We start from the raw sequence: 19,930 nt of genomic DNA on the forward strand, positions 1-19,930 counted from the left end.
ATCAAGCTGGTCCTTTTCAGATGTGCACTGACAGCTCTGGGTAGCAGATTCTGGCATCCCAGATAGAGAAAAATAAATAAATAATTATCTGTTGTGGCCCAGCAGGAGCCGTTGGAGCTGCCACCAGACTCCGACAGCGAGGGTCCCTATGAGTCAGCTCTGGAGGATGAGGAGGACCTTGGGCAGGGTTCTGACTCTGAGCAGGGATCGGAGAGTCTGGTCGGCCACCAGGAGGTGCCTGAGGCATGGAGCAGTGGTGAGAGCCAAAGGAGGGGGGGCTCTTGATGCCATGCCTTGGAGCAGTGGGGACAGTGACTCAGACATCAGCAGGGAGTTCTTAGATGCTCGTTACTGCCATGCCCACAGGCGCAAGGAGCAAGGGCGCAGTTACCGGCAGTAAGGGCTCTCAGCTGCTGATAAGTAGACTCCTCTTCGGTCTATAAAAGGACTGATTGTGCATATACCCTTTCCAGAAGTCAACAAAGGAACTATTGGGAAAGTTCTGTCTTGGGAGCTTGGCATGCTGGATAGCTGCTATCGTGTCTCTGTGCCGGAGGGTTCTGAGAGTCTTGTCGTGGTGGACTGCTGCCAAGGATCTGTCTGTCTGTCTGTGCAATAAATCCTGTTGAAGTAGTTTTGGTCCGGAGTGTGTTCTGTGCTGGCGAGGGAAGAAGTGAGGTCAGAACAGTTATCTAATCCTGTAATTAAATATTATTTATTGTTAAGGATGACAAGAGTGAGCAGAAGAAATACTTGAGAGGTTTTCTTAATTCGGTGTGGAACTTGATTGGCTTTGGATACTACGCATTTGGGGGAATAGTGGGGCTCCATTCACTGCTCTGCCTCTGATTGCCTCAGTAAGGTCACACTTGGAACATTACATCCAGTTTTAACATTGGTCATCACAATGTTAAAAAGATATTGAGACTCTAGAAAGAATGCAGAGAAGAGTAACAAGGGTGATGAGGGGACTGGAGGCTAATGTACAAAGAACGGCTGCAGGAATTGGGTATTTCTAGTTTAATGAAAAGAAGGAAAAGGGGTGACATGATATCAGTGTTCAAATATCTCAGGGGTTGCCACAAAGAAGGAGTCAAACTATTCTCCAAAGAACCTGAGGGTAGGACAGGAAGAAATGGGTGGAAACTAATCCAGGAGAGAACCAACCTAGAACTAAGGAGACATTTCCTGACAGTTAGAATCAGTGGAATGACTTGCCTCCAGAAGTTGTGAATGCTCCATCACTGGAGGTTTTTAAGAAGAGATTGGATAGCCATTTGTCTGAAATGATAGAGGGTTTCCTGCCTGAGCAGGGGGTTGGACTAGAAGACCTCCAAGATCCTTTCCAACACTATTATTCTGTTTTGTTTTTTCCTGCCTTTTCCCATCAAACCAAGTTATGATCAGAAGGAAACTCTGCCCCATCCAAAAGAAGGACAAAGTGCTGGAAGTGGATAGGTGGAAGACAGATCTTTGAAGAAGCAATGTATCCAGAAGTGTTATAACAAGGGAATGTGATCAGAAGAAGACTTTGCTGTAGATGCTATTTCCTAAGGAAAATAACTTGCTATGCTGAGATAATGTTGGCTATATGACATTAAGTTTGGATTATTATTGGTATAGCTATTATTCATATCCCAACTTTGTGAATAGCAGTCTTATCTAAATGACTTACAAGCAAGATAAAAACAGTGTAAATAAAGCACAATGAATATTATTTATAAACAACCGAACCAAAATCTCCTAATGTCCTTCCTGCAGAGCAGCTGATCAGATTGTTGCCTGGAGAGAGGATCAGCTTCCAGAATGAGAGTTGTTTAACTTTTTGCCTCACTTTGTGTGTGTGTGTGTGTGTGTGTGTGTGTGTGTGCGCGTGTGTGTGCGCATGCGTGCACCAGGGGTGGGTTTCGACCAGTACAGCCCATTACGGCTGTACCGGATGGTGAAATTTAGTGTGCCTTCCCATACCCCTTGGTCTGGAGGCCCCGTACCAGAACGCTCACTCCCCTGGCCTGTCCCATTCACTTGCCCCGCCCACCCACACCATGCTGCCAAAAAGTTCTCAGAAGAAGAACCAGAAGAAGAAAGAACTGGTGAGTGGCTGGGGGGAGGATATTGGGGAAGAGGAAAGAGGCAGAGGGGCTGGAAGAGTGTGTATGTGAGCACAGGCTGTGTTTTGAAACATTGGAGGGAATCCAGGAAGAGGAAAGAAGCAGAGGGGCTGGAAGAGTGTTTGGGTTTTAAAAACTTTGGAGTGAATCCAGGAAGAGGAAAGAGGCAGAGGGGCTGGAAGGGTGTGTGCGTGTGCACAGGCTGTGAGTTTTGAAACATTGGAGGGAATCCAAGACGAGGGAAGAGGCAGAGGAGCTAGAAGAGTGTGTGTAAGGTAGTCAGTAATGTTGAAGACTGGCAAGGACAGTCATCTTCCTTCTGTAAGTAGCTGTTTTATTGTTTTGTGTACTTATTTTATTCTTATTTAAGTAGTAAGTACACAAAATAATAAATTTCCCTTTTTTATATCTTCTTTTTGTAGGTCATTCTTTGGGACAAAGAATTCAGTGACATCGACTTGGCCACACGGTCACATGACTGCCAAGCCACTCCCACTCAGTCACATGACTGTCAAGCCACTCCCACTCAGTCACATGACTGTCAAGCCACTCCCACTCAGTCACATGATCACCAAGCCACTCCCACCAGATCACATGACCACCAAGCCACTCCCACAAAACAGGCCACACCTGCAGAATAGGTTCTAAAAAATTTTGAATCCCACCACTGGTGTGCACAAATGTGCATGTGGATGCATGGTGGTGAGTGAGATCCGTGTGGGGAGGTATGAGGGGAAGCATTTCACTGACATAATTGCCTTTGTACAATAACAGCTTGTAAAGAACTAGCGGTGTTATTTGCCAGCTGCTCCTTCCTCCAAGATACATTTATGAAAGCTGTAAGAACTGGACTGCAAGAATCCAGATGACTGCTAGATAACAATGCAGCAGAGACAGGCCAAAATTAACTCATCATCTTCTGAGTATTTGCTGCCTGTATATGGTAAATCCTCTGTAGATGCAATAACATTTAATGCAAGGATGGCACTCGAGAAAGAGGTGGAATGAAGATTTCCCCCAAATCATATATTAAGGGAACTCACAAATCTTTCCTCATTTTTGTTCAAGGATAAATATACCAAATTGCAAGCAGGAGATGGCTGTTGCCGAAGCCAGCATGGGCATTCACATTTCCTGTCTGTTGTGGATTAAGTGGGCATAAAGAGATGAAACAGCTAACTGAATACACTACCTCGCCATGCTACAAATCGGAAAGGGATTTACAAATCACAGAGAGAATGTCAGAGAAATTTTAATTTTTTAAAGAAATGTGAATATAATGATTCAGTCTGAATTGTTAAAAATATTTTAATGTATTTAAATATAACAAGCAAACAAAAGTATCACTGTTAATATACCATGGTCATAAACTATCCACCTGGCAATGATTAAAATAAATGGAAGTAAAAAATAAAGAAACAAATAAAATCCACATGATACCAATATGCAATTAATGCAGTCCTTAACGAATTATAGCATCACCTCAGTTTTATCCCCAAAGGTGCCTTTTCAAGAGGCAACTGGAATTTTTTTGTTTTTCTTTGAAGACATTTTGCTTCATAGCCTGGAAGCTTATGCAGCTCTTCTCCAGCTTCTTGGATGAGAAGCAAAACATCTTCAAAGAAAAACAAGAAAGTCCTCTTGATAAAGCACCTTTGGGACAACTATGACCTGGATGACTGAGAATCTCCATAGAAAGTTTTAGAATATAAAGGCATTTTTTAAAAGTTGACAAAAGACACGTCTGTCAAATCCATTCCTTAATATCAGGAGTATGCATTTTTTTCTATTCGCATAAGATCAGGTTTTTTTTTTTGCCAAACTGGGCTCCAGGGTCAATCAAACCAGAATTGTACATGAAAGATCAAAGACCATACTTTAGATCTATAGATATCACTTTTACATCTTTATCTGCTATGCCTTCTCCCCCAAGATTATGCTCAAATAGTTTGGAACTTGAAACCAATGGGCAGCTGTAACTGGACATGACATTCAGTCTGATTAGTACAGCTATTCACATAAAGTCAGAAAAGAAGCAGAAGGTCAATGGAGAAGGGCATAAGATGTTCCTTTGCTAATTTATATAGTGGATGAATTTGTGTAGAGTAAAGTTTGGTTGTCCATAGAACTAATTTCCGTAACTGAAACCGAAAGGCATAGCTTCTCAATATTGACCTGAAGGACAACTTTCTGATGGTTCAGTCTATTGTAAAAATATTCTCTGCTGGTTGGCAACATTGGTGCCCCTGCTTGCTCTTTCTTATTGTATGTAGTATATAGAATAACATTGTTGGAAGGGACCTTGGAGATCTTCCAGTCCAACCACCTGCTTAGGCAGGAAACCCTATACCATTTCAGACAAATGGTTATCCAATCTCTTCTTAAAAACTTCCAATGTTGGAGCATTTACAACTTCTGGAGGCAAGTTGTTTTACTGATTAATTGTTCTAACTGTCAGGAAATGTCTCCTTAGTTCTATGTTGCTTCTCTCCTTGATTAGTTTCCATCCATTGCTTCTTGTCCTGTTCTCAGGTGCTTTGGAGAATAGCTTGACCCTCTCTTCTTTGTGGCAGCCTCTGAGATATTGGAACACTGCTATCCTTCTTTTCATTAAACTAGACATACCCAATTCCAGCAATGGTTCTTTATATGTTTTAGCCTCCATCATCTTTGTTGCTCTTTTCTGCACTTTTTCTAGCATCTCAACATATTTTTTACATCATGGCAACCAAAACAGAATGCAGTATTCCAAGTGTGGCCTTATGAAGGAATCATAAAGTGGTATTAATATTAATACTTAATGTGTTAATGTGAATAGTTCGGTTTGAGGGTGGTAATAGACTCCGGCAGAAAGACCAATTGCTGAAATCTGGCTTTGGATTGCAAAGTTTCACAAAAGCTTGAACTCAAATACAAAGTTCCTCAGATTTATAACACTACATCTTATCTCCTATAGCTTTATGGATCCAGTTAATGAATATATTTACTTGTATACTGCTTTATAGCAATCTTATACTATATGTCATCTTCTAATATTCCTGATTTATTTTTCTTTCAATTCTGAGTCTTGCCAGCCAGCCAGGCCAGTATTGCAGCTTTGTCATCTGGCGCTTGGCCCTGCTATCTTCTCTGTTCTCTGTCATCACTTCCCCACTTAGCTCTGCTGTCTCTAAAACAGCCTTACACAATTTCCTTCCCTTCTTGTCTTTTTGAAGGAATAGATCCTTTAATTTTCAAAGGCACGATAAACCTTAAAAGCAAAATGGAGAAGAGAGGTGCAATATTTCTCCCTCTACATGTTTCCTTAGACACACACTTTTTTAAGCTAAAGGTTTGGGTTTAAGAGCCAGGCCTTAGCCCCTTACAGTCCTAAGTTTCTCTTTTTGCGTTATCTTTACAAAGTGCAACGTCTGTCTTTGCATTTTTTGAAAGAAAAATCTGCAATTAGATTTTGCTTGCTGCACAAGTGTAGAAAGGAAATTCAGAAAGATTGCAGGGTAAAGTATCACTAGATACAAATATCAACATCATATATCCTTCTCTTACTCCTTGCTCAATCATCAACAATATGTGGTGTGATGTTACATGGTTTGGTGATGAAACTTCTGCAAGAAAACAGTGAAACTCAGAGAATATCAAATACCACAACAACTATATGATAAGCCTTTCATTTCTTCTCATACATGCTTTACTTTTATCACATTTCATTCTTAACATGTTCTGCAGCCTGTTTTCAACCGCATATTTACCTAGAACATTTCTATAATTGAAGTCTACTTACTTTATCGTACATTTTCTTCTAAATACACAAATATACAATTTTTTTTTCTGACCGCCATATTCTTCTCAGTAACCTTTTGAAAAGCAAAAAGTTATTGAAACTGCCCTCTGCCTGGTATAAAGCCTCACCCCACTTCTCAAAGTTTTTCATGGTCACCTCTTATATCCTTTCAATCAGAATTTTGCCAAACATTTTTCAGGCAATTTAACAAATTAACTCTCTGTAGTTTTGCCTCATGCTATTTTTTATTTTATTTTATGTAAAGGAACAATAACAGTAACATCTTCTGAATCTCCAGCACAGAGGCAGTGCTCACACAGTATTAAACAAATTGTACAAACTGCTGTAAGGAATTCACATTTTTATTTTAACAATCCTCCATTCACAATGCTATTTAACGTTTTGGTGTTTTTTAAAGCAATTATCATTCTTTTTCATTAACTAATTTTTAGAAACTAAAATGTACATTATTTGTCTCCGTTTTTGACACATCTTTTCCGCTTTTATACATGGCCCTAAAACATTCCTCCCAGTATTCCATCATTTTAGCTTCTTCTCAGTTCACATTTCCACTTTGATTTTCAGTTTGACTGTCGGAGGGTCCTTGTTTAGCCCACTTCACCTATTTTCAAAGTTATTAGTTATTTCCCTAAAATTTCTCTGTATTTTCTCTGCCTTTTAAAATCTGAACAAAGAAAGAAGGAACTTGGATCTGCTTTTGATGTGTTTCTATTCAATTAGCAGGATTTTTTAAAATTTTCACACCAATTTTCTGAAAAGGGACAGCTGACTCCAAAGTTTCAACTCCCTATGTATTTGAATCACCATGGGGGGAAAAAATTGCTGAAGCGAACAATGTGGACGTACAAATAAAAACATTATTTGAATTTCCTTGGTACTCCACCCCCTCCCCCCTTGGTGGCATTTGAAGACATTGCAGCATCTGGAGGAGCTTCCTTTTGTCACATTGAAACAAATGTTCTGTGAGTTAACTGCCAACCCACTTTCCCTTCTGGAGCACATTTTTAACAGAGCTTAATGGAGGGTTGCCCCAGCAAATGACAGCATATAAATGGACGTGGTTGGTCTCCAAAAGAAAGTAGTGTTGGACTGGATCCTTTAATACTCGAATGGGAGACTCTCTAGGTAATCCCAGAATTGTAAACTAGACTTAAAAAATCAGAAAAGCATTACAGAAGTCAATAATAAGCAACTGTTGAATTTTTAGAACAATACAACAGTATTGCCCTTCTGGGTTCAGTTCCAAGTGGGGAAAAAGCCACTGGAAACATGGAGGTTTCTTGGAAAGATAGTTTAATGGTGGACAGGATGGCATGGCTTGAATTTGTGAACAGGATCGCATGGCTTGAGCTCCTGAGCAGAAAAAGGGAGGAGATGCTGAGAGTGCCCTGTTTTTTAGGCCCTCTCTGGGTCCCACCCCAGAGTTTCCCTTTCTGTGTAAGAAATGCATTCTGATTGGTTGTCAGACTCTCAGGTGGGTGGGGGCAGGTGGGTGGGTGGGGGCAGGGGGTGGGTGGGGGTGTCTTAGCTAACTTTGTAGGCTGTCCTGAGACCAAACTTGTTTGACTTGCTGGCTGACGTAATTTTCCCAGGTGCCTTGTGAGTTTCTGTTTGCTAGATGGGTCTGCCTGAAGAGGGTAGATCTTTGTTATGTAGAATAGACTGGATCAGGCCTTGACAAAGGTGGGAGGCAGAGTTTCTGCATCTCTGAGTTTCTACTTCTCTTTTTAGGGGAAATAGTCTGCCTTTTTAATATTTCCTAAAATATTTCATTTTCTAGAAGCGGGGTGGCTTTTCACTTCTTACAGTATTTTCCTTAAAACTTCAGGGCATGGCCATAAAATCATCTGTAGTCAAACTTGAGTTGAAGATGTTTTCCTTCTGACTTATTGGTTGTGTTGGAAGTTGAGAGCGCGGCACTGGAGATGTCAGTAAGTATGTGGAATGGGGTGGGGGAACTCCAGAAACAAATAAGTGATAATGCAGTTTGCTTAAAAATGTCAGGTTCTTCAAAGGGCTTATTGGAAACCATTTGTATGTATTTGAGGTAGCTGGTTATCTATTTTAATTCTCAGTATGCCATGACATGCCTGGGCTTGCCCAGAGGCACCCATATACACTCATACATTCTTTCAGGCCCAGAATGATTTACACCAGTTTGCCCTTTGATAAGCAAGTTGACAAGCTGACAGCAATCACGCAGTCACATTGAAAGGATGGATGGAGACAACCAGTGATCAGTTGTCAGAGATTTCAAGAGAGAAGTGCACTACTGCCATCTGCTGGAGTTGTCCATGAATTAAAAGCAAAAATAGCATTTGTCAGATTCAGGGAAAAAGCCATGGGTTTGGAAGCAATTTGATACTCTTTATGGTTTGGATTTTGCTGTCAGCAATGCCTATTGATTTCAGCCAGCTTGGGGAATGGCAAAATTATGAGATCTGGAATTGAAAATAGTGGAAAGGCATAAGGTGACCCATACTGTCCGTGGTATATAGCAAGCCAGTGCTATTTCTTTATCTTATCCATTTGAGAAATAAAGAAAACAAAAATAATGATTCCAGTGATGTAATTGTTGAGTTTTGCTGTTACTTTGAAATTGTTACTCTTGGTAGTTCAAATAATATATGTTCAATATTATTCCGGTGAAATTTAGGATTTTGCAAAGTGCGTTGTGGTATGACAAAATTGATATATTTGCATGGAAAAGAGTAGATTGATGTTTTGTTTGTTGTTAGATGGCAAAGTTTAGTGTTGATTAAAAAGGAGGAGGGGCACGCTGTTGCTACGGAGAAACAAAATGAGGTCTTTGATTCAGATTCATGATATTTCCAATATATTTCCATGCATGCTTACTTTAAATCCTTCAGATCCTCTGATTCTATTGAAAGCTAATTTTTGTTGAATGGTGTAAATATGCCAGATTAACCAAGTAAATAATTTATTGTGGAAATCCTGCTGAACATACATCAATGTTGTGCAAAAAGCTTTTGAATGGGACTCTGGAGAGCCACGCTTGAATGTTGTCACTGTTTTAATGTGCATTGACCGTAGCTAACACCTGCCATTTCCTCAGACAAGTGGCTTTGCCCTAAGAACCTCTTAAGGGTTCTCTTGGGCTGTTGATTTCCCCAATTTTCTTCAATTATTTTTGATGTTATAAAGCTTGCTGGGCAATCTTGCTAACAGCTGTGTTAACCTTTCTTTTTTGTAGGCTTAGCCTGTCACTGAAAACCTGTCAGAATCACCCTTCCTGTACCTTCGAGTACAGGTCATAATATATTCAGTACACAAGTTGGAGAGAGAGCCAACTTGAGAAGTACGTGGTGATGCACAGATAATCTAGAGCAATTTAAGAAATATAATAGTATTTATTCTATTAATTAGACGTTATAGGGACGCGGTGGCTCAGTGGCTAAGACACTGAGCTTGTCGATCAGAAAGGTCAGCAGTTCAGTGGTTCGAATCCCTAGCACCGCGTAATGGAGCGAGCTCCTGTTACTTGTCTCAGCTTCTGTCAACCTAGCACTTTGAAAGCATGCAAAAAATGCAAGTAGAAAAATAGGGACCACCTTTGGTGGGAAGGTAACAGCATTCTGTGCGCCTTTGGTATTTAGTCAAGCTGGCCACATGACCACGGAGACGTCTTCGGATAGCGCTGGCTCTTCAGCTTTGAAACAGAGATGAGTATCGCCCCTAGACCTAGAAACAACAAACACATATGTGCAAGGAGAACCTTTACCTTTACCTTTTAATTAGACATTAGCTTAACATTTCCAAGGTTCCCCAGTTTCAGCTGGTTATGGATAATGTTCACATGCTTACTCCTGTGTGTAGCAAAAATTTCACAGAAATTGACTGAGGCTGAAACGGGTTCTTGCCGGTGTAATTTCAAGGATGTTATTGTAAATATTAAAAATATTTACCATTTGCATATGATTTTTAATAATCTTCCTCAAGGTCATATTTTTCCAGTTTACCTCTACGTCTTAATTCTATCTCATTGAGATTAATTTAACTTGTCTTTCACTCAGACCAAATCATCTCTTCTCTAATAGATTTTCATATCATACCTTCAAATATAACATTCTTATAACAACACCAAACTTCTCTACAAGCTTACCAAGATTAAATTTTATGACAACTAGAAGTGCTGTTTTCATTCTGATATTTCCTCATGTCTAATTAAGACTTCCTCTCATGGTAGCTGTTTCAGGCACTGCAGCTCATCACAAAAATTAGAGTACCGTGCTGGCCGCATCCATTGATACTGTAACTCCAAAAAGCATGTTAGAAAAATGATGTAAGAAATTACCTTAAACTATGTTACATCACTGGCTATGAAGCTCAGTAGTGGTTTTCCAAATACTGCTGCACTGGGTCTGTTGGGAGTTGTACTTTTGCCTTATCTGGAGGGCCACAGATATTCTACTTCTACTTTGCAGACTGATTGATAGCGATTCTCTAGGATGTCAGATATGAGCCTATTCAGTTCCTAAAGAGACGTGGACCTGGATTGTTTTATATTCAAAGCACTACAGCTAGTCGAGCAAGGAGGTGCACTACATTTCTTTATAAAAGTCAGGTATGGCTACAGCACTATGCAAATGCCTTTGAAGTCAGTGCAGTTTGCTTCTTTCTGAGTAGGTCCTCTTAGAATTGTATTGTCACCTCATTGGGAGACAATAGGAGCAACCTTGATAAAGTTGAATATGAATCATGTCAGAAAAATAGTATGTTTGAGCCTCTCTAAGGAAAATGATGGAGAAGGTGGTAGAGAAGTGCTACAGAGGACTGTAGAGAAAATGGATTGGCAAGATTATTTTAAATCAGGATTCAGGTCTAATCATGGGGCAGAAACAGCTTTGGTCAATCAGGTAGATGGTCTTCATCAAAACTTGATTGCTCCCAGTAAGATTTCTGGTTCAGCACACTCCATCTTGAGTCTAGAATGCATAATCAGGCTACTTCAAGGGTAAATGAATTCATGCCAAGCACCCACAGCAACCAGGGCACATAAAATAGCATTAAGATTTACATTAAAATGGGAAACTACCAACATATGATAGATTGCACTTATTATGGGCAATCTTCTCAAACATATAAAACCCATGTGCCATAGTAGGAGAGTGACCTTCCTGGTCCTGTTCTTTGTGGCATTCACTACCAAAATCCATGCTATTCTTCCGGATTGCCAAGAAGAATTAAGGATTTGAGATTCCATTTTATAGTGTTGGGCAGGTCCAGTTCAGAGGTGGGTTGCTCCCGGTTTGGCCCGGATCGGGCGAACCAGTAGTAGCGATGGCAGGAGGCTCCACCCACCCGCCCGGACGCTTGTGCGCATGCGCAGAAGCATTGCACACACGTGCGAGCATGCACACACACACACACATGAGCGAAATGGTAGTAAAAAAAATGGAAACCCACCACTGATCTAGTTGGTGGTGCTTTGAGAGAAACACTTGATCATTTTGAATTCTAGTAGGGTTCTCCTCTATGCTATTTAATATTTACATGAAACTGTGGGAAGAGGTGACCTCAGAAGTATTCCTCTCTTTTCCAGAGGTATGTGTAATTGGTACCCTCCTTGTTATATTGTAAAATTTTATTGGTTTTTTACAAATGTTTTAGGGAAAAAGGTAAATAGGTGTAGAAACTTTTGACAGCTACATCATACGGGAGTAGAAATCCCCCTGAATCTCACAACTTTAACAAAAAAGAAGAGAAAAAACATCAAAATTTGAATAAACATTGGCAGCTTTTTGTTTTTACATTCAATCATCAATATATTCAATCATCTTTTGTATCACTTCCAAAGTTACATTATAAAAATTGCAAAAACGTTTCAACTCATTTTTGTGATCTGAGTCTTCTAAGTGTTGCATCCTCCCCCCTGTCTGCTGGCAGAGCCGCGGCCCCTCCCTCCTTCACATCTTGTGTACTGTCCCGTTTGATCTAGGAGGGCACTATTTTTTTTAATGAAGGCCTCCTCCTCCGCAACTGTGTTAATTCTAATTCTACTGCCCTCCCAGAAAATCAGCATTCCTTCTGGCAACAACCATTTAAACCAGATTCCATTGTTATATAATTTCTTTGCTAAAGAGGAGTATTTCTTCCTCTTATCTCTTACTTTCTTTGGACTCTGCTTAAGAATGGTTATTTCTTTGTCTTTATATTTTAGTGGTCCCACCCTTTCTAAGAAATTTAACATGTACTTCCCTTGGCACGTTGTGTGTTCTAGCGTATGCTGAATTAATCCTATAAATCAGATCAATATCCCACCATAGCTGTTGTTTGTCTCTTTTAATATATTCTGCTAAAATTGTGGTCATAATCTCCTTGAGATCTTCATTCCCTGTTTCTAGCAAGTTTTGGAATCTAAGAAAAAAAGACATTCTGTCAAATTCCACCTTTATCATATGGTTTTCAAATTCTACATTCCCCTTCTGGATTGTCTTAACCTCTTCCCTCAAACCAGTCGCTCCCTCCTCCAGCACCCCTATTCTCTGTTTATTTTGTGTTGTTTGTTGTTGCGTTCCTCTGAGCTGATCACTTAAGTCTGCCAATTGTTTTTTCAGTTCGTCCTGTCCCTTTAAGAGAGTTTGAAACATTTGATCAACAGATAGTTCCTTTGAGCTTTCTTCAGTCGGTTTAGGTTGTAAAAATGAAGCCAATGGTGTCTTTTGGGTAACCGGGTTGGACGTAGAAGATGTTGGGGCCGAAGACGGCTTACCAGGCGGTAATTTTTTAGGACCCATATTAGGTTCAGAGATAGCTATAAGTCTGCACAAAGAAATGGCGTCTGAGGAAAGACACAACCGGGAGAAGTCACAAGGCAAGCAAGTCCAGAGGAGATCGTAGGTCTCTATACAGCTCCAAGCCAGGTGATATAAATCAATGTTCCAAATCCAAGGGAGATATGTGCAAGGAGAGGCTCATGGAGATCTCTAGGGTGTGATATAGTACAAAGCCAGAAATTCTTTCAAAAGGGAAATTTCATTCATAAGTGCAAGAAGAAGGAGGAAGTTGGCCATCTTGGCTCCGCCTTCACAGGAGATCAGAAAGCAACGTCCAAAGTTTCCATAAAGAAGTTTAAAAGAATCAACTCAGCAAACCTCCTTTGCAATTGTAGCAAGAAGTCATCCTCCCATTGCTTAAAGGAAGAGAAAGTAACTTTTAACTCTTTCTCTCTCTTCCGAGGGAGAGGGATTTTCCAATTGCCACTTTTCCGAGGGAGGGTTGAACCCCCCCTCCAGTCTTAACACTTCAAAAGATTGAAACCAGAGTTTAAAAGAGGCTGCTGTTCATCAATTAAGTAGTTAAAAAGGAGATTGAGGGAAGTTTCCCACCTCACCGCATTTCAGCTGTAATGTCCGATTAGTTGTTTCTTTCCAGGCTCCGCTCGGCAAAGGCGTGCTGTTGCGCACCCCCCACGCTCCCCGGCTCCTGGGGCAAAGCTGGAGACCCCCCTGCAGCCGCCGCCGATTCAGGGGTCCCAACAAGCCGCCCTACAGCAGGGGGCCCCTCCAAGGCTCCCTGTGGTCCCCCTAAACTTAAGGGGAGCCCACCGAGAAGACAAGCAGCAGACGTGAACGTCCATCGCCTTCGGGGACCGGAAATGATCCCGGTACCCTCCTTATAATTCAATTGCAGGTGAAAATATTCTTTTTCCATGAGATAGCATGGCAATTTAAAAATGATTTGATACGGTGCTGACTGTAGTATTTAGTCATATTGTTTATGCAGATTTCATTTTCTGCTGTTTCTTTTCTGGATTGGGTTTGAAATGCCAATAGATAGCCACATTCATCTAATTCATTCCTGTGAGGAAAGAAGTTGGAAGCATCCAACTTATTAAAAGAGAACCACCAGGGCACAGAGGATAAGCAAGGAATGTTGAACTGATTGAGGAAAAAACCCTGACATAGCCTATGTTTCAACTTTGTATTTTTATACCAAATGAGGTGGTTTAAAAATGGACAGATGGAGTATTTTAATAGAGTAGCAAAACAGAATAGAGCCTAGATATGTACTTTAAAAAAAGACAGCTCTTTCATCATCTATGGTCTCAGTCATCCAGGTCATGGTTGCCCCAAAAGTGCTTTTTCAAACACTTCACTTCAACAACTGGACTTTGTTTATCTTGAAGACATTTTGCTTCTGATCCAAGAAGCTTCTTCAATTCTGAAGAACCGAATAGAAGAAATTCTTGGATGAGAAGCAAAACATCTTCAAGGAAAGATTAAAAAAAAAGTCCAGTTGCCTTTTGGAAAAGCACCTTTGGGACCTCTCTTTCATCACTGCTTTTCCTGTTTATTTGAGACTTACACAGAATGCTGAATCTTCCCATCAGCAGTTGGCCTGTTCTCTAAAATATGAGGGGGAAAAAACAAACCCCTGCCAAATTGTTTGGAAGGACTGTAAGTTGGAATAAAGTATGGTCCTGGCATAAGGCAATCTTGTATGGAATGAATATCTGGGCACTCAGTGATGCTTTTTTCTCAGGGCTGAGTTAACATATTTTCTAATACATGAGTTAACATGTATTTTTATCTTGAGGCTGCAGAAAACTATAGACATAAAAGTGACTCCCTCCATTGGAAATTCCTATCTTGCCACTGGAATGACACCAGCAAAATGGGCTGTCCTTATTTATTGTATACAGGTCATGTTATGTACAGAGATTGCGGACTCCTCCAGGTTTGCCCCTCCCCCCCATATCATTAGTTGGAAGAAAACATCCATCCATCATTCTGATTAGTGTAGGATGGTCTTGAACCTGGAGGAAGCAGCATATTCTGATAACCAATTACCAGGTTTGTCCAAACCTAGTCTCAGTTTGTGCAAATCTTTTGCCTTGATGTATTCAAAAGAAGTCCCTTGTTGGATGTGTTTAGTAGTACTTCAGAAGAGTGCTCCGCCCATTAAAAATAGCTTGAACAACTGACAGGCATGGGGAGAAATTGAACTATGAAGCATGATCAAGTATCCATATCAGGTGCTGGCTTGGAGATCTGGTGGGTAGAATAGGAGAGTGCACTTTGAATGGACTGGATATTCCTGTTCTGAAAAGAACACAATAGGCCTGTATCAGTCTGAAGATTGCCTGAGGGTAAGAACTGGAAATCAGATGGAGACTATTTCATGAGGACGTAGTAGAAGAAAGAGTTTAATAAAACGTTTTTGGAAACAGATATAATTTTCTTAATTCAGATTTGTGGCTGCCTTTTCCCCTGCCTATAGTTTTAAATAGAGAGAAAATGAATGAATGTATAAATGTATGATTGAATGAATGAATTTGCAGGAACTTTTTCCAACCTGACCACATGAACCCCACACAGATTCTACAAATGTCTTTTAACCATAAATCTATAAAACAAACTTTGGGAGGTCTGAATGCTGGCCTTTGAGCAGTGTGCCAGGGTTGAGAAAATATCCATATATTTATGCAAGATTTTCTTGTTGGCAACCTCACAGAAATGATTTCCCATGGTCTCCTTCAAGCAGGCATTTTTGGACTGGGATTCCTTCTAAAAAATAACGACGACTGATCTTGCTTAATTTCTCAGTTCAGACAAGGTAGGCCCTTGCTGAGACTCTAATTTTAACATAAAGTAATTGAAATCAGGTAAAAGAAATATGGCCAGCATTGTTACTTGTCATTTATCTATCAACATTCTGTAGGGATTTCAATTCAATGGAACCTTTAGAAGGATTTGGGGGGGCACACTTAAGGTTGTATAGTATTGTATGAGACCCTTTGACTTTAGCCTATAGAGATACATTTGAAAAACCTAAAAGGAAAATCAACTTTAAAAAAAAATCCCAAACCCTTCTGATTAAAGGTAGAAAATATTTTACCAGGCTGGTGGTCCCTAGGTATATGAACATTGTAAGTTCCAGAATTTCCCAGTCAGGATGAGCTCCACATTCTGTATGGAAAGGTATGGAAAACTGTATATCCCCACTCCTTAGGGCGGAATGTGTATCTAGACAAAAGCAGGGCATTGTTTTGTGTGTGTGTGTGTGTGCCTGTGCATAGAAAAAAAGTTACCAAAACAGAATTAATTAAGATTCAGACAAGCTCAGAATTGCCTCTATTGTTACTATGATTATTACAAAATCAGACTTTATTCCATCAAAAGCAAAATATTAAAATCAGTCTTTTTCATTTTACACAAAGCTGGAAATCTTAATTTGGTTCATAAAAGTCCCTTTCTTCTGATTACCCTGCCTACAGCAGTTTGTACTTCCTTGTTCCTTATGCTGTAGATCAGTGGGTTTAACATGGGGATCATCACTGTATAAAACACAGAAAACACCTTGCCCTGGTTTGGTAGAAAGCTATGGCTGGGCCGCACATATATAAAGAAGAGGGTGACATACAAGATGGAAACAGCAGTGAGGTGGGTGGAACAGGTGGAGAAAGCCTTCCGCTGCCCCTCCGCCGAGTGGATCCTCAGGATGGCACAAAGAATATAGATGTAAGAGATGATAATAAAAATGCTGCTGAGAGAGCCATGAGTGAAGGACATGATAAAAAGCACCATCTTGTTGATTTGTGTCTCAGAGCAGGAGAGGGATATGACAGCAGGGATATCACAGAAAAAATGATTGATCTTGGACTTGCAGAAAGTTAATTGAAAAGTCATAACTGTGTGTGTCATGGCATTTAATAGTCCAGCAAAACAAGGTGGAACTAAGAGTAACAGGCAGGTTTTCCTAGACATCATAACCGTATAAAGCAATGGATTAGAAATAGCTACATACCGATCATACGCCATGGAGGCTAAGAGATAACATTCAGCAGCCACAAAGAAGGCAAAAAACCACATTTGTGCTGCACATTCCCTTAAGGAAATGGTTTTGCTTTCTGTTACAAAATCTATTAACATCTTTGGGGTGACCACAGAAGAATAGCAAAGGTCAATTAATGACAGGTTACTAAGGAAGAAGTACATGGGGGTGTGAAGTCGAGAGTCTATCTGGATTAACAGAAACATTGCAAAATTTGCCAGCAAGGTAATTAAATAAATTATCAGGAAGAAAATGAAGAGCAAAACCTGTAATTCGGGAGATCCAGCAAATCCAATCAAAATGAATTCATAAACCAGTGTGTGATTGGCTTTTGCCATGTGTGCTTTTTCTGCAAGGAAAATTGAAACGTTTAGCTGCAAAATATCATAAAACATTGACAATGAATGGAAGAAGATAAAAAAGGACATTCTGACATGTAACTTTTTTTGCACAAAAACCCCCCCAATTTCAGCTGTCATCTAAAAAAATAGAAACTTTGGATAACAAGTGGGAACTTGATTTAAAAAACCAGATTACACACATCGTGTGCAATTTTTAAAAAAATACTACTAAACATGCCTCTTAACCTTTCCAAATTTTGCAATTTTATCTTTCTCTTGTCCTGAAATCATACCCCATAAATGCCCTAATCCCTTTATGCTGTAATACTGCATTTCCCCCTCTATCCACTTCAACTATGAAATGATGTATTATTTAGATTTATTTCCTTCTTGTTCCTGACTGTAACCTTAATCACTCTTACCTGGGATTAAATTGTATTTTGCACAGAGAGGATCCTTTTAAGCAGTCAGATCAGAGAAAACCATGCATGGGTTCCAGAGAAGGACTCCTTGGGATGGATTTCTGGTCTCGCAGCACAGGAAGACGTCTTTATATTTGTCCTCCAGACTTCTTACTAGCGTTTGGGGAGTGCACTGCCACCATCAGGTAGTAACCAATAATTACTTTTTGTTGTTGTTCCAGAGGGCATAACGATTATTTGCACTGAAAAAAAATGTATTTAATCTGAAAGGGCTTCAGTTTCTGCCTGTTAGTGCACATTTCTCATTGGTTGTCTTTGCAAAATACACCTATGTCTTAGAATCTGTGGAACAGGTCAGATCTCTAAGAGTCAGGACAGCTGCCCTTATCAGGGCTGAAATCCACTTACCTTTGCTACCGGTTCGGTAGCAATGTGAGCGCACATGTGTGCGTTCACCATTTCTGTGCATGTGCAGTACCTCCCGCGCAAGCACAGAGCATTAAAAAGGTGAGGTAAGTGAACAGCAAGGGGGGGGGGAAATCCGCTGTACTGCGTGATTTATATTAGCTAGAAAGCATCCTGCTTTCTAGCTAATATAAATCGCGCGCCACAGCATATCGTCAGAAAAACCAGTTCGCCCAAACCAGTTTCATTTATTTTACTACTGGTTCAGGCGAACCAATCCAAACTGGTAGTATTTCGCCCCTGGTCCTTACGTATTTGAATGGTTGACATATAGAAGGTGGGTTACAGTAAGAGGCCCTGTAGTGTTAGGATTCGCCTACTTGGGTGGTGCTCTCTCCTTTGCTGGAGGGGATCTCTAAGATGATCTCCAGGATCCCCTCCATCTCTTTTATTCTAAAATTCTCTAGGTAGTTTTATACACATCTTTCTCATCGATTTCCTTAAACATTTCTTTAAAAATGTTTTCCGTGAAGTATTGAGCAGGCTTTTATTTTACAAAGGCATCTTGAAATGGGAATGGCACATTCCTGCCTTCTTTCTTAAAGCAGGGACTCTGTACTTTGGCCAAGAGCTAAAGTGGCTGCCTAAAGTGGTTCGGCATTGTGCCAGATTTTCTCCTTTGAAACACGGGAGGTGGTTAATTATGGAGATGAGGTTGAGATGTAATTGGTGAAGCCATGTGAGAGATAACTTTGCTTACATGCTTTGTCAATCTTAACCTGGCTTTAGTCAAGGGAATCTCACTTTGCAGTGTGGAAGGAAAAAAGTCTAATCTGGTCTTTCTTTGTAGCCAAAGCATTTTTCTCTGCATTTAGATTGGTTAGAGTGGAGAGTCATGTAGGGCACCAAAAAAGTAGATAAGGATCAATCAAGGAGAACCTAGGTTCAGCCACTGTGTTCTGACCCAGCTCTCCAAACATGTCAAACCCTCTGAAGTTAACTCAAAGATTCCTTTATTAGGAGCGCCAGCTGTCCTGGCAAAAGGTTTCTCTCCCAATGGAGGCTAACAAGTCTGGCTGGCCAGAAGATGAATAGTTGCCTGCCACATCTATTCATCTCCACCCCATGCCTTTTATCCCCAGACCTAGGGTGGGGCTTCGCTAGTGGTGGTGGCTCTTCTGTCCCAAGGACTGGCTCATAGATTTTCACTGCTCTCCTCTTCTCTGCCTTCTGCACATCAGAAACTGGAACTAGCTTTTCCTATTCTTCTTCAGCAGCCACCTCCAGACCTGGGAGCTGTTGACTTGCCATTTGAGGGCTGACTGATGGCCCAGGCTTCGCTTCTCTCTCTGCCAGCTCCATTCCCCTTTCCCCCCTCGGAGCTCTCAGATTGCCTTGATGCTGACTCTGACTCCCAAGCCTCCTCCTCCTCCTCCTCCTCCTAATCCTCCTCCTCCTCCTGGACTCGGCTGCTGGAGGAGCCAGCAGCCGAGAGGTCACAATACACTGGCTATGCAAAAGAAAATCTTGTTTGGGGTCGTCCATGTCTCCAAGCTGAGTACTCATTGGAGCTCCAGTTCTTGAAGATCAGGAGGAAAGAGGTAGACCTGCACCAACCTAATGTGCTTAATCGGTGCTATACTGATCCCATTCCCTGAATGGGATCCATTGAGTGCACCACCGGCAGAACAGGTGGCCAGCAGTCTCTGATTGTATCCAGGGCAAAATCTTTTCTATTATGGGGGAAAACCCCCCAGCTGAACACCAGGACAGCTAAGGAAAACCTAAGGTTACCTTAGAATGGAGATCAGGGGACTCTCCAGAGGGACTATGTAGCTGAGGTCACAGCAGAAGAGTTTCACAAAACACAGATGGGCAACAGGTAGATACTAGCTTCTTACCTGAAATTTGTGGGTACTTCCCTCCCCCGTCTCTGGTCTCAAGTGAAAATCAAAAAGAGGATGAATGAATGAATCTCCAGGAACTTTCTCCCATCTTGACCAACTTGACCATAGGCATATTACATATAGTATCTTATAACAGAAAATTATA

At 40.8% G+C, this 19,930-nt stretch overlaps 1 protein-coding gene and 1 long non-coding RNA gene across 2 annotated transcripts in view; both read right to left on the reverse strand.

Moving 5' to 3' along the window:
• LOC309384881 overlaps positions 1-19,930 on the reverse strand; it is a 435,034-nt gene that overhangs the window by 255,419 nt on the left and 159,685 nt on the right. The window lies entirely within an intron of this gene.
• LOC309384878 (olfactory receptor 5G9-like) lies at positions 16,116-17,048 on the reverse strand (the record flags this gene model as incomplete). The annotated part of the gene is made up of 1 exon (XM_081938722.1): positions 16,116-17,048. One exon carries the CDS (start codon positions 17,046-17,048, stop codon positions 16,116-16,118), a length of 933 nt encoding a protein of 310 aa, XP_081794848.1.

Source organism: Natrix helvetica (assembly GCF_964273705.1).
Source record: "Natrix helvetica genome assembly, chromosome: 1".
Classification (NCBI taxonomy): Eukaryota; Metazoa; Chordata; class Lepidosauria; order Squamata; family Natricidae; genus Natrix; species Natrix helvetica.